The sequence below is a fragment of the Podarcis cretensis genome (assembly GCF_951804945.1).
Source record: "Podarcis cretensis genome assembly, chromosome: 5".
Classification (NCBI taxonomy): domain Eukaryota; kingdom Metazoa; phylum Chordata; class Lepidosauria; order Squamata; family Lacertidae; genus Podarcis; species Podarcis cretensis.
In genome coordinates this window covers 55,828,740-55,843,370 of record NC_137174.1, presented here as the reverse complement: position 1 = coordinate 55,843,370, position 14,631 = coordinate 55,828,740, and the positions used below count along the sequence as shown (strand labels likewise).

General features: G+C 46.2%; 1 protein-coding gene across 2 annotated transcripts in view; it reads left to right on the top strand.

The window, feature by feature from the left end:
* The first annotated feature begins 209 nt into the window (after nt 1-209).
* The window catches only part of SORCS3 (sortilin related VPS10 domain containing receptor 3), a 418,783-nt gene continuing 404,361 nt past the window's right edge, over nt 210-14,631 (top strand). For both annotated transcript variants that reach the window (XR_013838924.1, XM_079976042.1), the window contains exon 1: nt 210-1,755. Coding sequence is in view for 1 of the 2 variants with exons in the window: in XM_079976042.1 (XP_079832168.1) it covers nt 865-1,755 (891 nt within the window). In the remaining variant the exon portion in view is untranslated. The remainder of the gene's footprint in view (nt 1,756-14,631) is intronic.

Here is a 14,631-nt window from a genome sequence, read left to right as displayed (position 1 = left end):
CTCTCTCTTTCTCTCTCTCTCTCTCTCACACACACACACACACACTAGCCTGTTACTTCAGCGGCCTCTGTTACGAGACTATCAAAGCAGGAGAAAGAAAAGCTGTCCATTTCTGGGTGTTGGGGAAACCCGGGAGATCTTTGGCTCTGACTGCATCGCTTTTCTAGCCCGCGCCTCCCCATCCGCCCCCGCCACTCGCCTCCCCAGGGCCAAAGCGGCGGTGCTTCCCATTCCGCGGCGCCACGCGAGGAGAAAACCCCCCGGCGGGGGGTTTCCTATCGGCTTTCCTCCTTGGCTGTTGTTGTTTTCCTTGCCCACGCACGCCCGTGTGAGTTTCTCGCACTCGCTCTTTCTGCTAACACAGAGGCACCGACGCGCGGGCGCGCACACACACCGCCGGATTCCGCTGGAAGTGCAGCGTGGTTGGTGCACGGCTCGGTCTAGTTCAGCCGCTGCGTTTCGCTGGGGCGCAGCAGCTCCTCCCCTTGGTGGTGCTATCCTCTTACTTGATCAAATCCTCGAACGTGAACAGTTTCACTGAAAAGCACTTTTTTGGGGAGGAAGGGGGGGACAAAAAGAAAGAAAAGAAAGAAGAAGAAAAGAGAAAGAAAATCCACCAAGTGAAAGAACAAGAGTCCCAACTATACAGGAGTGTGTGGTTTTGTTTCGGGTTTTTGTGTGTGGCGGTGGGGATTTGTTTGAAAAAGAAAACAACTGCTCGTCATCAGAGAGGAAAAGGTGGAAGAAGAGACCTTTGGCTGCCAAGGAACCCTCCGAATCAACCAGCTTCTCCCCTCCCTCCTTTTCTAAAGGATCTGCCTCCCCCACTCCCCCACCCCAAACAAGCAACTCTCTCTGCGAGGCATGGAGAGAGGCTCGGGCTGGTCCTCGGGCTGCTGCTCCATCGCTTGGATCGCCTCGACATGGCTCTGGCTGGGCACTTGGCGTTTCACCGGCGCTGAGATAACTTGCCGCTCTTGCTTTGCCGCCGCCGCTTCGTTCTCCACATCTCCGGCATCTTTCCGGGTCCAGCTTCTGCAGCAGCAGCAGCAGCCGCCGCCGCCGCCTCTGGAGGTTCCTCGGGGAGTGCCGCTTGGGCCAAGCGGCGGGGACGGCGGCGGCGAAGGGGAAGCCCTGCCGGGGAAACCCGGCGGAGGATGGGGTGCTGGGGGCGAGGGAGAAGAAAGAGAAGGCGGCGGAGGAGGAAGGGAAGAAGCGCTCCGGAAGGATCGGGGTCCGGGAAGGGGTCAGCCGGCGGCTCGGGGGGTGGGTGGGCTGAGCGCCGGCGGGGCGCGCCTGAAGGGAACCGGGAGGGCGCGCCGGAGCCCCACGCCCGGCCAACTCTTCTCGGCCAGGGCGAGGGGCAGCGGAGACTCGCCGGCTCTTGGCCGGGAGGAGACGGAGCGGGCGCCCGGAGCCGCCAGGGAGGAGGCGGAGGAGGCAGGAGTCTCTCTTGGCAAAATGCCGGGCGGCAACCCTCGTGAGCGCAGGGCCAGGAGAAGCGCCGAGGAGCGGCAGCCTTTGGCCCCGGACAGCCTCGGGGCAGAAGCGGGCGCCTGGGGCGTCTCCTTGACCGACGGCCAGAAAGCGCCGCGAGCGCCAGGCAAAGGTTCCCGCGAGGAAGGGCGCCCCGGCAGGCTGAGGGGAGCGGCAGGCGGCGGAGAAGAGTGGAGGCTGAGCAGCACGACCTTTGCCCTCGCCGGAGACTCGGCCCACAACCAAGCCATGGTGCACTGGTCCGGCTACAACAGCAGCGTGAGTCAAAGGGCCCCTCGGGGACTGGGGCGGGAGGGCTGGGCTGGGGGGTCGTAGTAGTGCCGGGGCTGCTAGGCAGGCACAAGGCCACTCCCTTTGTTTTCCTGCTTTGCCGAAAAGAAGAAGAAAAGTTTTCCCATTCCCATTGGCTGGGGTGAAATAAACACGGTCAGGGGAAACGAGCGACAAATCCCAAAGTGGTGTCATCTCTGGGTGGCTGGTGGGTGCCAGGGAAGGAGGGAGAGTCCTACGGTCCCCACTTTTTATTAGGCGGTGGGAAACGCGGAATACGAGCTCCTGGAGGAAAGTTCGGTCAGACGGTTTGTTTCAGAGAGAGGCTCTTTCTTTCTCTATTAAAAAAACCTACAACCTTCCTTCTCCCTCTGAGAGAGAGAGAGTTATGCTCTGGACATGGCTTGTAATGCAGTTGCTTTCTCTCTTCCGCCCCATCCGTCCCTGGAAACCCTTCAGTGGGTCCGTGTGGGCTCGGTTGGGGGGGGGGGACGGACAGGCTGAGAGGGAGGGAGGGGCGTGAGCCTTCTCCGTAGTTTAGAGCCTGGCGTTTCATTTATTAAGGGAAACGCACGTACCCCTCCCTCCTCGCCTCTCTGCTGACATGCAATGAAAGAAGAGGAAACAATTTCAAACAAATCAGAGGCAACTCCGAGCCTCTTCTTTCCAGTCAATAAAAGGGTCTGATAATAATAGCAACAACGATAATAATAATAATAATAATAATAATAATAATTGGCAGGATTCCTAAAAGTTTGCCTGACGGATTCCATTTGTGTGTGTATGCATATATTTTCCTGGACGCAGTCTTATCAAAAGGTGGCGCCCTTGAAGTCTTATTCTGAATAGCTGCGCTTGGAGGATGCAGCTACATTATAGGCAATGTGTCTGCTGGAGAGAGCAATGAAAGGGGCATTGTTAGGTTGACTTAGCTAGCTAGCATCTTGCTTCATAATGCTCCTAGGACAGCCATAAGAAGGATTTTCAATTTTATTTTAACCTGATGCAAGGAAGGTTCTAGTCAGTTCTGCCATTAAAGGCTTGGGAAGGAGGCAAAACTGTGCATAGAGTGTTGGGGAAAGCCCACCGGAGGCAATGTTCTGATTATTACCTCCTCCTTTATTGCTTTTTGCATGTACTGTCACCAGGCACAGAACAATTACAAGCACCAAGTGGAACACCCAGCTCTGAAAATTCCATATTCTGTCTTTTCATACAGTTTTTACTTCCCAGTCGTTATTGGTCGTTTGGGGCCCAAAACCTTTGGTGTCTTGCCTATTCCTCTACATTGTCAGAAAACAACAACAGCCTCATACACATTTTGATCTGGAAGGCTTACTTTTAGTTTATCACCATTTGCCTAGCAATGGAGACTTGAGTGCAGGCTACTTTTCACCTCATCGTGCTGTGGACACCACATTACTAAGAATAGAAGCAATAGTGGGTGTCCTAAAGATGTGCCATGTCTAGAGAAGCACTGCGGAATCCTGATTTTTAACAGCTTTGATCAATGCAGTGAAATTAGAAGTTGTTTCTCTGTCTTAAGTGTTCAATGATTCACCAAAGGAGCTAGTCACTCATACGGGTTTTCAGTACTTGATTGCTTCTGGTTCAGTTCAGAATGCTTCTGGCACTTTGGGAAAATAAAGATGTCATTTTTGTCCAAAGGCACATGTCAGACGATGATGCTAGATCTCTGCTACAGGGTGCTCGTTACAGGGTGCCAAATAGCCAAGTACACTGCAGTAGCGTTCTTGGTTCCCTCCCTGATATTTTGGGCTGGAAATATCTGGCTGCAAAGATGCTGCGTTTCACTGATGGAATGGCATGGATCACTGTGGCATTTGTGCGAAGGGAAGAACGAGCCAGCATATTAATGAACAAGTAATATCCACGATGTCTGTAACTAGAGGTCCTGCTTCTGGGGACTTTCCCCTCTTACTCCCTTGTGGGAGAATGCAAAGGCTGCAGCTAGTGATTAATTAGCTTTGCTCTTAAAAACCAGGCACTGTTGTGAACCTACAGGGAAAGTCAAATGCTCAGCTTGACTCTGAGAAGCACTGCTGCTTTCATGTGTTATCAGGAAACACCCTCCATCTCTTGCCAGTAATCAAAAATAGTGGCTGACTCTTTTATCCTTCCTTCTGCAGCCGTGCTTCCGTCTACCCAATTTGACAATAGGCTTGATTGTGGCATAAGGAGGTCAAGCAATTGGCCCAAAGGGGCAGGGTGAAATAGCGATTTGGCTCAGAGTAGAGCTCAAAGCTATTATATACCTGACCGCAAGACTTCATCCGTGCCTGGCTGCTGCTGGGGAACATGTTTTCTGAATGCACAGAGGAGATGCAAAGCATCTGAGGGGGCGCAGGGAATACCAAGGCACGTCCCCTCACTGCGTAGGTTGTGCTATGCTCTCCTGAGCAGCTCGGTGCTTCAGTTCTGACTTTGCTCACGTGATGAGCACATAGGGGTTGCATCCCTGCTTCCTCTCTCTCTTTGTGAAGATTTTTTTTTTTAATATATTTTATTAAGATTTGACTTGTCAAAGTCTCCTCCTTGCTTTTTGGCAGGCGTCGGGAACTGGCAAAAGTAGTTGTTTGGCACACAGTTAATTTCAGGCTACAGATCTCTCCTGGGGTTTTAAGAACTGGTAGAAAGGCAATAAGAAAAGAGTGGATTTTTTATTATTAAAAATGCTAATGGAGAATAGAAGCTGCATGATACTTAGGAAGAAGTTGGGGGAGCATATTCAAATGAAGAATAATGAAAAGCATTTTAAAAAATGAAAAGACAAATTGTGTTTTTACTTGCTAGAGAATTTCTTTTTAAGGCAGATCAGGAAACACTCACACTTTCAGCTATAGGCTTAGGAAGTACGTTTCGGAACATGTGTGCATGCACATGTATATGCATGTACACATGTAATTATGAGTGTCAGTAATATGGACCAAAGTAAATCCGTTGATTCCTTCGCATCCCACTTCCCTGCGTATAGCAAAGAAACTGTAGCTTGCGTGCCACAATGGGGGGCTATGGAGCCGAATCCAGTCCTGCTTATATATCTCTAGCATCTCCTCCATTAGATATTAATGTGGAATAATAATACTAATGCAATCTTTTGGGAGTTTCCCGTGCTCAGTTTAATACAACTGAATGTGAATTTGTACTGTGCAGACCTTAGAAAGAGGCGGGCTGTGCTGGTCCCTTAATAGAATGCTTGTGTTGGCCAGAGAGTGAGATGTGAGAGACACATGTTGTCTGTTATGGAGCCTCTGAATGAGCATTCACTGCTTTTACTACCCACATGCGGAGAAGAGGTTTGCATGGGTTTTCCACCACAAACAAATGAATCATCCATTGTTCTTTTTCCCTGGCTTTTCCCACTCTCACTTTTGCCTTTCTCTCCACATTCTTTTGGATAGCCTCCTTTTCCTCATCAGGATTCAGCTACCTTCTCCTTCAAGTCCTGCCTCAAGATCTACTCCCACTGCAAAGGCTTTTCTTATTACCTTGGCCTCAACTTACCTAGTGGTGCAGTAAGGGAATTCCAGACTCTGGTCTTTTAGACGACAATGTGTACAGTGGTACCTCGGGTTAAGTACTTAATTCGTTCCAGAGGTCTGTTCTTAACCTGAAACTGTTCTTAACCTGAAGCACCACTTTAGCTAATGGGGCCTCCTGCTGCTGCTGCTGCGTCGACGGAGCCCGATTTCTGTTCTTATCCTAAACCAAAGTTCTTAACCTGAAGCACTATTTCTGGGTTAGCGGAGTGTGTAACCTGAAGCGTATGTAACCTGAAGCGTATGTAACCCGAGGTACCACTGTATTCACTTACTTCAGTATGTTGTAGGACAGCCCTGTTGCATTTGGGGCCTCTTCTGCTGCTTCTGCTCAGTGGGGGACTTCTGTCCCAAAGTCCTGCCCTGACAGCACCATTGAACTTACTTGATCCTCTGCTGCCACTGGTTCTGTCCTTCCTCATCACTTCTCTAGCAATTCCTGCTTCCTATCAACTGTATTGTACATCTTATATGGCTAGTGTCCACATCAGCTGTTTGATCTGTGTACTCTGCAACAGAAAAATAAGACTCACTTTTTACTTCACACATAGAAAAATATGTGTGAAAAATATTTTTTGAATATTTAGGGGAAAAAAAGAAAAACCAGCACATGAAAAGCCCCTGAGAGGGAAAAATCAAGCAAATCTTAGGCTAGAGAGTGTCTGTACAAGTGTTGATTTTGGGTTAGGCTTTCTGAAAATTATGAAATGAGCTGGAAGTGTATTAGAATCCTATAGCTGGGAAACTGCATAACATATATTTTCCTTTCACCATAAAGTGATGAAGTGAAGGCAGGAGCTGTATGCTATCAGAAAGCATATGACACAGTCAACCACAAGGTCAAGCCAATTAGGAGGGAGGTCACTCCTGGTAGGTCAGGAATTACATTCCTCCCAATTGACTTAAGCTTATAATTGGATGTTTGGGGTCATCTGTGTTCTGACAATTAGGCTGCTGCCATTTCTACTTCCATTAATAAGTGTCTAGCGTCAATTGCTATCTTTCCTAAGACTTTAGACACCAAGGCTTTGGCAACCAAGGCGCATGGGAGATTCCAGTGGCTGCCCTTTTAGAGAGGGCTATCTTTGCTAGTAGTATAGTGTTAGGGAATTATGAATCAGGGTTTTTGTTAGGAGCTCTTCCTACACTTGAGTAGGACCCTGGTAGAGACACATGCCCGACTGGCATGTTCTCTCCCTCCTGGTCATTCATTCGAGAGCTTCAAAAGCTTTCTTCTGCCTTAACATCACAGCGACCGATGCCAACAGACATCGGCACACTTAGGGATCCAGTAGAAATTATCTACTGAGATAGTGGCAGCAACCCAGTAAAAACAACAGAGTTCTGTGGCACCGTGAAGTCTTAACAACTTTCTAAACTAAAGCCCACTTTGCTGGATGCAACAAAAGTTTATGTCATAAACTGAATTTGTTGGTCTTTAAGGTGCCACAGGACTCTTTGTGGGTTTTTTTTTGCTGCAACAGACTGGCATGGCATTGGCCACCCTTCTGGAATTGCTGCATTAGTAACTGCAGAAACTGAACATCAGTCGTCATGACAGTGGGAATTGCTACCAGAGTTCTGCAGCTGTGCCTGTTCATTTGCTACCTGTTCTCTGTGATCATGGGCAAAGGCATGCCCTCATCACCACCCTGGGCAGAGCCAGTTGACACCATATGAACCAGTCCAGAGTTTCACATCCATTAACAGATAGACTGATCACTTCTTAAAGATGTGAGGTGACTGCTGCTGAAAGTTCAGCTCTTGATTAATCTCAGATAACATTGCAGAATGAGAAATACAGACCAGATGAACCCCATTCAAAGAAACATAAATGTTAAATTGTCCTGAAGCTTTCACTGATGCTAAATGTGGCTGCTTGAAACATTTGAAGAAATAGTGTCTGACTTCAAGGAGGAATGCAACCACGTCCCACTCTCTGCATGGGATGCTATTTTTCTCTTCACACCATTGAAGGTGTTGGGCATTATTGAGACAAGCCAGAACATTTTGCACAGGGATGGGGTAGCTGTGGCTTATGCATCTGTGAAATATATTGGACTCCCACTATGCATTAGTCTGAGCCAGGGATGATCAGAGTTGAAGCCCAGAAACATGATCAGAGATGCAGGCCCACAAGTTTTTCATCTCTGGTTTAGAACTTGGCTTTCTTATCAGTTATAATTTCCATCCCTATGAACAGCCAGAGGAACGAAGAAAGGCATTTCATTTCTGCTGAGCTGGATGAAGTGTGTTGTCTGTCAAGAGATTTGGGGCTCCTTGTTTGGCTTTGGCTGAAATTCTAAGCATTCTGATTTGGAAGAAAGCCCCATTGAAAATCAATGATACACTTCTGAATAAATGTAATTTGGGCTAGTCAGTCAAGAGGCCCCGAGTTCCTGGGTTTTAGAAAAACGCTACAAGGTCAATGTTCTTATTTTATTTTCCAGAGCCTGGTTTATGCAACTGTGAAAGTCTTGAGTCCTTGTGGCTTCGCTCCCTCTAGTTAAGATTGTTTCTCTGTTCTTTGTGTTAATTATATATTGTAAGCATTTATATGCATGCAATTATCTATGACAATAAGTAATTAATTGTATACATACATGCATCTAGAGTCCTTTGTGCGAAATCTAAACAGTAATTAATTGTTCCTCTTGCTTGTGGATCTGACACCTTTTGCTCAAAGAACTGGAAATGCCTTTGTTGGATAGAAAGGTCTCTCTGCCTGCTCCTTTTTGGAGGTAAGGCTGGGTATGAATGCCTTTGGCAGTATTCTGGTGGGATTGCTGGCTGCTAATGTGCACATGTCAGTCTGATGCTGTTATTTTACTTCTCACCTTGGTGAGATGCACATTGGGAGCCTGATGGGCTGTAATAGGTGGCAGGTGGTTTTTTAATTAAGGGCTCTAACAAGAAAGGATGGTGAAAGGGACAATACTTGGTTTTATTTTGGAATGGATAGCTCTGCTTAGCAGAGACTCCTAGCCAGAAAGATTCTGCTAGAAAGACTCTTAGCCAGATTCCTCAACAGATAATGGCACAGAAGATGGTTCATTTAGGTTCCTTGCTGAATAACTTACTCCCATGACACTAAACAGGAATGTATCAGGATTCTTCAACCTCAGCCCTCCAGATGTTTTTTGGCCTACAACTCCCATGATCCCTAGCTAGCAGGACCAGTGGTCAGGGATGCTGGGAATTGTAGTCTCAAAACATCTGGAGGGCCAAGGTTGAGGAAGCCTGGAATATATTCATTGGGACTGAGAGTGCTGCAGCTGGAACAGTGTGTTCCCCTGTCTCCACTTAGTTGTGAATCTGATGTCAGGATTGTCCCTATTTCAATTAATCCAGAGGAGGGAGGGTTACAGTTTCTTAATATGCTCACATTTCAATGTATTGCTTGGATTTGGGTTACAAAACAAATTAGTTAAGCTGCTTGGATATGGCTGGGTACCTCAAGCCTTGCTGTAGCTTTGATCTTTCTCTAGAGACCACAGTTCAACACATATGTGTAAGCACTTTTTAAGCCCATTGAAATCAGCGTGTTTGTCAGGGAGGAAAACCTGTTGCCCTGCAGTCATTGTTAGATTGCAGCATCCCTGACCAATAGCCACAATGGCTGGGCATGATGGGATCTGGAAGATCCCTAGGTCCCCAATCCTTGTTTAAGTATACCCAACTCTGCATAGAATTGTGGACCACAGATAGAGCTGGCTCAAGCTATTTTTGCTGCCCTAGATGAATTCAAATCCAAACAACTTAGTGAGGTAACGATTGCTAGTAGTAGATTCACTACTATATGAGGAATGGGTTCATGTGTGTACCATTTTGCCCTTTGCCTCAGGCAGCAAAATATCTTGGCCTGGCCTTAGGATGAACCCAATCTGAACTCCTGGAAAGCTATTGCCAGTCAGTGTAGACATTATTGAGTAAGATGGACCAGTGGTTTGACTCAGTAAAAGGTATCTTCCTATGTTCTATGTTTGCCAGGGGTACTGGTGTATGTGTTTGATTGTGCTATGGAACCCCAGCTTCCCTGGGTCCTGTACCATGTCAGGGATGCCTGGTCAAGCAGAATGTCCCCTCCTGTTCACTCACCCTTCACTTTAGACCTTTGCTGCCACTAGTTAAAAGCGTTTTATTTTTCTGCAAGGCTGCCTTTCACCAACCAGCCTCAAATCCCATTTGTGTCTCCTTGAGGACACCCAAGACAACGTAGAACATGGCACTATGTGTATTAATTAAAATATATCACAGTGGCTTGCAACAATATAAAAACATAAAACAAATTAAAAACACAGATGTTGAGTGATATGTTCAAGTAGACCGCAAACCTTTTATGAAACGAGTTTAAAAGTTTACTAAAAGGAATAAAAAAGCAGTTCCTAAGAAAAAAAAGGCTTTACATAAGATTCCCAATGGAGCAAACAAACAAATAAACAAAGAGTTAAATGCAGCCTGCTTTCCCTTTCTCCTTAGAAACCCTACATCTAATGAATTACATCCAATTAGCCATGTCTGTAACCCTCCAGGGTGTGTTTCCTTTGTATCCTGAGATCACACCAGATCTGAAAGCCAAAGCAAGTTACTAGCCAGATAGTCCTGGGGCTCCATGACTGCCCTACTTTTGAATTTACAAAACCGAAGGAAGTACTAGGGTTACCCCCCTCCCCCAGCAGACATCACCTATGTGCAATCTGCACCCTTCTCAATGATTTTACCAGCTTCCCTACTGACCACTGGTCATGCCAGGTTTAACAAGTTAACCCTATAATTCCCAAACAACCCTACACGCAAGATTTATATACAGTGGTACCTTGGTTTGTGAACAGTCTGGTTTGCATATGTTTTGGATTACAAACATGTCAAACCTGGAAGTGTGTGTCCCTGTTTGCAAACATTTTTTGGATTACAACCCATTTTTTTGGGATTACGTAAATTTTTTTGGGGGGAGGTCCCATTAGCGAAAGCGTGCCTTGGGTGACAACCTGTTTTGGTTTACAAATGAACCTCCAGAACAGATTAGGGTTGTAAACCAAGGTACCACTGTATATATTTTTTAAAAAACAGAAATAGCCCATTTCCTTCCTGTTGTGTCAAAGTTGCTGTGTTAGCTTTTGCATCCAATGGCATTGTGCTGCTGGAAATGCACAGGCTCAAGACAATGTTTCACTCCTGTTTGCTTTGGGGTAGGAGCTTCCTGAGGCAGTGGGATTATAGAATTAGCCTGGACTTCGGTTTAGCTGTATCTTGGCTGTGGACCTGGCAGGCCATTCTTCTGTCTCCTTTCAAATTGAATGCTTTAAGGTACTGCCGTCATGGCTTGGTTCCCTGCCACTTCATATCTTGGCCCTGTTAGCAGACAGTAGCACCCTTCCTCCATTTGCATCAAAGTTTCTAGCACCATTCCATTTAAAGCTCTCTCCATCCTTTCCTTTGCTTCATTCACTTCTCTAATTTCCCCCCTTTTTTGCACCAAAGAATCTCATGTGCTCCCAGCCCACCTCCTCGCTTATTTTCATTTCCTCACTAGTCTTTGTGCCTTCTGCCATGACACTTCTGAAACTTGGAATCGCCTCCCCGCTCTGTGTCAAATCATTTCTCTCTTCCTTTTTTATGTTCCTTTGGCTCTGTCTGCAAAGCCTTGCCTGAATTATATTAGCTTCGTCTTTTAGCACTGCGCTTCTCTTTGACTTTTCCCCTGTACTGCTCTGACTAACTACCCAGGATATCCCCAACTTCCCTCCCAACTAACAGTCTTGTCTGTCCAAAGCTGATTGTGCAGGGTGTGTCAGCACCATGTTTATTCTGTTGATGGTGCCGACTTCCGGGTCGGCGCCATCGCCGAATGGCGGACTCCCTCCGAGCTCCGGAGGGAGTCGGCTGGGTAGGGGTCGGGTCCTGCTGTGCCGGCGACGCGGGGACCCTCAAAAACCATGGGCGGAGATGCCCATGGACTTGGTGACTCGGCGGGCACCATTTGCGCCCCCCGACCCGCGAAGGAGCCTTTTTAAAGGCTGCGGAGCGGGTGATGGGGGGTGTGGTGTGGTGCTGTGAGTCCAATGCTTCCCCTGCCCAGCGAAGCCGCATGCCATTCGGCGGAGAGCAACGACTTCTTCTTTGAAAATTTCGGATTTGGACTAAAAGGAACAACCCGTGAGTAAATTGATTGGACTTAAAAGGGAAATTTGATCTTTGAATTTGGAGCGAGCGGGGGGAGTGCAAAAAGGAAGTCCGCCCCCCCCTGTTGTAGATGGCTCAACGCAAGGATTTGACAACTAAGATCGAGAGATGAACTTGTTTACCTGAAAAAAAAATTTAACTTCACGAAGGGAAATTACAATAATTGTGCTGGAGGAGAAGACTGATTTGTGGGAACTAAAGTGCAACCCCCCCAGGAACCGGGAACGATCCGCTATGAGAGACTGGTGAAGAGACACAGAAACTTTGACAGCTGTCAAAGTAGCTGTCAAAGCAGGAAAATAAAAGAGAACTTTGTTACAATGGCTTTGCTGGTTAGATTTGTTACAATTTGGACATAAATTATTGGAAATAAAGGCAACAAGTTATTTGACTTTTGGGTCTGATTTTGAAAGAAATTAAGTTACCATATTCCCTCTAGAGGGAGGCTGGGACATTGCAACAGTAGCAGCAAGTGGAAAAATACTATGAATTTGAGCAGGATCTGTTATCTCTTGGGAAAGCTGCAAAAACGAAGCATTATTTTGTCTACAGAGGTTTCTATACTAAAGGAGACAATGGATTTATCTATTGAAGAAAGGAAGGGACTTGACGCAAGTTATGTTCCTGAATAACAAAAGCCTCTGTGGAGAACAAGAAGTTTCTGAATTAGAAGGTTTCTGCAGCAGAACAGGAAAAAGCAACCTGAGGAATAAGAGCTGGACCAAATTTGAAGCCGGAGTATTTGGAACATCCAGACTTTAAAAGGACCAAGAAATAGAATTTAAGTTAGACTCTTAAACATAGAGGTCTGGATGGAAGAACAATGACTTTTTCTGAGAGTTTTTTCGAGATTGGACTTTCTGAAATTAAAAGCTATCAAAAGACGGCAAAGTGGAGTTGAGATATAGACGTGGATACACCAGGCTGGCAGTAGACAATGGATGAACTTTGGGGATTGGAACCGGGGAATGGGGGGGGGGAGATTTGGAATCCAAAGGCTGTAAAATTATATATTATTACTTTCTTTTCTTTTTTCATGTTTGTTGTTTGAAAATAGGGGAATTCGTGGAAGGGAAATGGGGTCGATCTTAGGGAATTATATAAAATATAAGGAGAAATGGTTCATTAAGATAAATAAGATAAATTAATTTGGAATAAATGGGTTACTTAAAATTACAAATAAGGTTTTAAAATTTGGGGTAAGAATCTGTGGAATCAATTTAAGGGAAATGGAATACAAGAGGGGGAGGGGGGGGGGAAGTCCGGGAAAGATGCCACTGAAACCAAGTGTAAATCATATCTGTTTTTTCTTTCTTGCTTGCTATCTTTCCTTTTTATTCTGGAAAATTTTTAATAAATATTATTAAAAAAAAAAATTCTGTTGATGGTGCCTATCAAGCATCGTTTGATGTTGGGATCAAATGAATGCAAAAGTTTGTAGGATGTATATTGAAGGCTATGCTTACACTAAGCAGTTCTCCAGTGCAGTGGCGTAGCGTGGGGGGTGCAGGGGGGGCCGGCCGCACCGGGCGCAACATCTGGGGGTTAGGGTTACGGTTAGGGGGCGCAAATCCATGGGTTAGGGGGCGCAAATCCATGGGTGCAGGTGGCGCAAATTACTTGCCTTGCCCCAGGTGCTGACAACCCACGCTACGCCACTGCTCCAGTGGCAGGGTTAGAGGTGGCAGTGGGGGGGGGGGAAGGGTCTCCCCCAAGAATAGCTGGAGCTGCTTGCAGTCAGTCCTGGGTTAGAGACACCAAACTGCAAGCAATACATTTAAAACCTTGTATAGAAACTATCCTACTGCACAAAGGGTAAAGTTTATAGATTCGTAGAATCATAGAATTGTAGAGGTGGAAGGGACCATGAGGGTCACCTTGTCCATCCCACTGCAATGCAGGAATCTTTTGTCCAACGTAGGGCTTGGACCCACAGCCCTGAGATTACGAGTCTCCTGCTCCACTAACTGAGCTATCCAAGTTATATTAATTGCTTGGGGCACTTTTGCTTCCTAACCCCAGCCAGCCCTGGTAGCCCTGGCCCCCAGAAAGTTGACCAGAAAAGAATGTGGCCCTCCACCAAAGAAGGGTTTTCCATCTCTGATGTGAGGCTTTGCCTGTGGACCTATGCATTGGTTGGGTGGTGGGCAAGGAAGAGTGGAAAGTTAGTGCTGCAGTATGTGATTTAGGCTGCAATCCTAAACACACTTACTTGGGAGTAAATCCCATTGAACTCAGTGAGGATTACTTCTGAACTGATATGCATACGAATGCACTGTCTATGATAGGCAAGGGTCTTTTTTAATATCAGTCTTCAACGAGGCACAGCTTCAACTGGCTGGCTAACACTGTACTGAGATGGGTACATTTACAGTGCAGGCTGTCAAGTTCAGATGTGCATTACGGACACCATGAGTCAGTGTCACTTCAGCCTTTGCCAGTGTGGTGCCCTCCATATATTTTGGTCTATGATTCCCATCAGCCTTAATCGGCACCAAGTTGGTGAAAGCTGTCATATAGTAATCAGGTCTTAAGGGTCAGGCAGACCCTTAAGTCCTATGTTCATTTTATTGTCCAGTATTTTGTTTTTCAGACAGAACTTTGGGTTGAACATATAGTAAATAAAGATATTTGCTACCACCCTTCAAATATGTGCAGTATAGACTTATTGAGCTTATATAGTGCACTATTAAGAGACCAGGTGCCAGGGGTATATTTTGATGAATGCAATGTGAATGTAGCTATAGTCCCAGAATGCATATAAAAAGGAACAGATCCATAATTCTAGTCCTGCATCTTTTAAAACAACTATGTCAACTCTCAGTATTAGGAACTTGCTCCAAATCAAGATTATTTTATTCTCTTGCAAATGAATAATAGTCAAACTGTCCACTTTACAACCTGGTAGGAAGCACCATGCCTTCTGCTGGACAGATAAGAGAAACATCAGTAGTCTTGTAACTCAGAATAGCACCACCTAATTAGCTCAGCTGACCTCCTGCTACCCTCTCCTTGATCTATGCAGCCCTGGGGCAAAAATGCTGGAAACCAAGAGAACCCAAATACAGCCAGGGAAAGCGTTCAGGAAGCATGGTGGCTAACACTAGAGGGAGCGAGGACA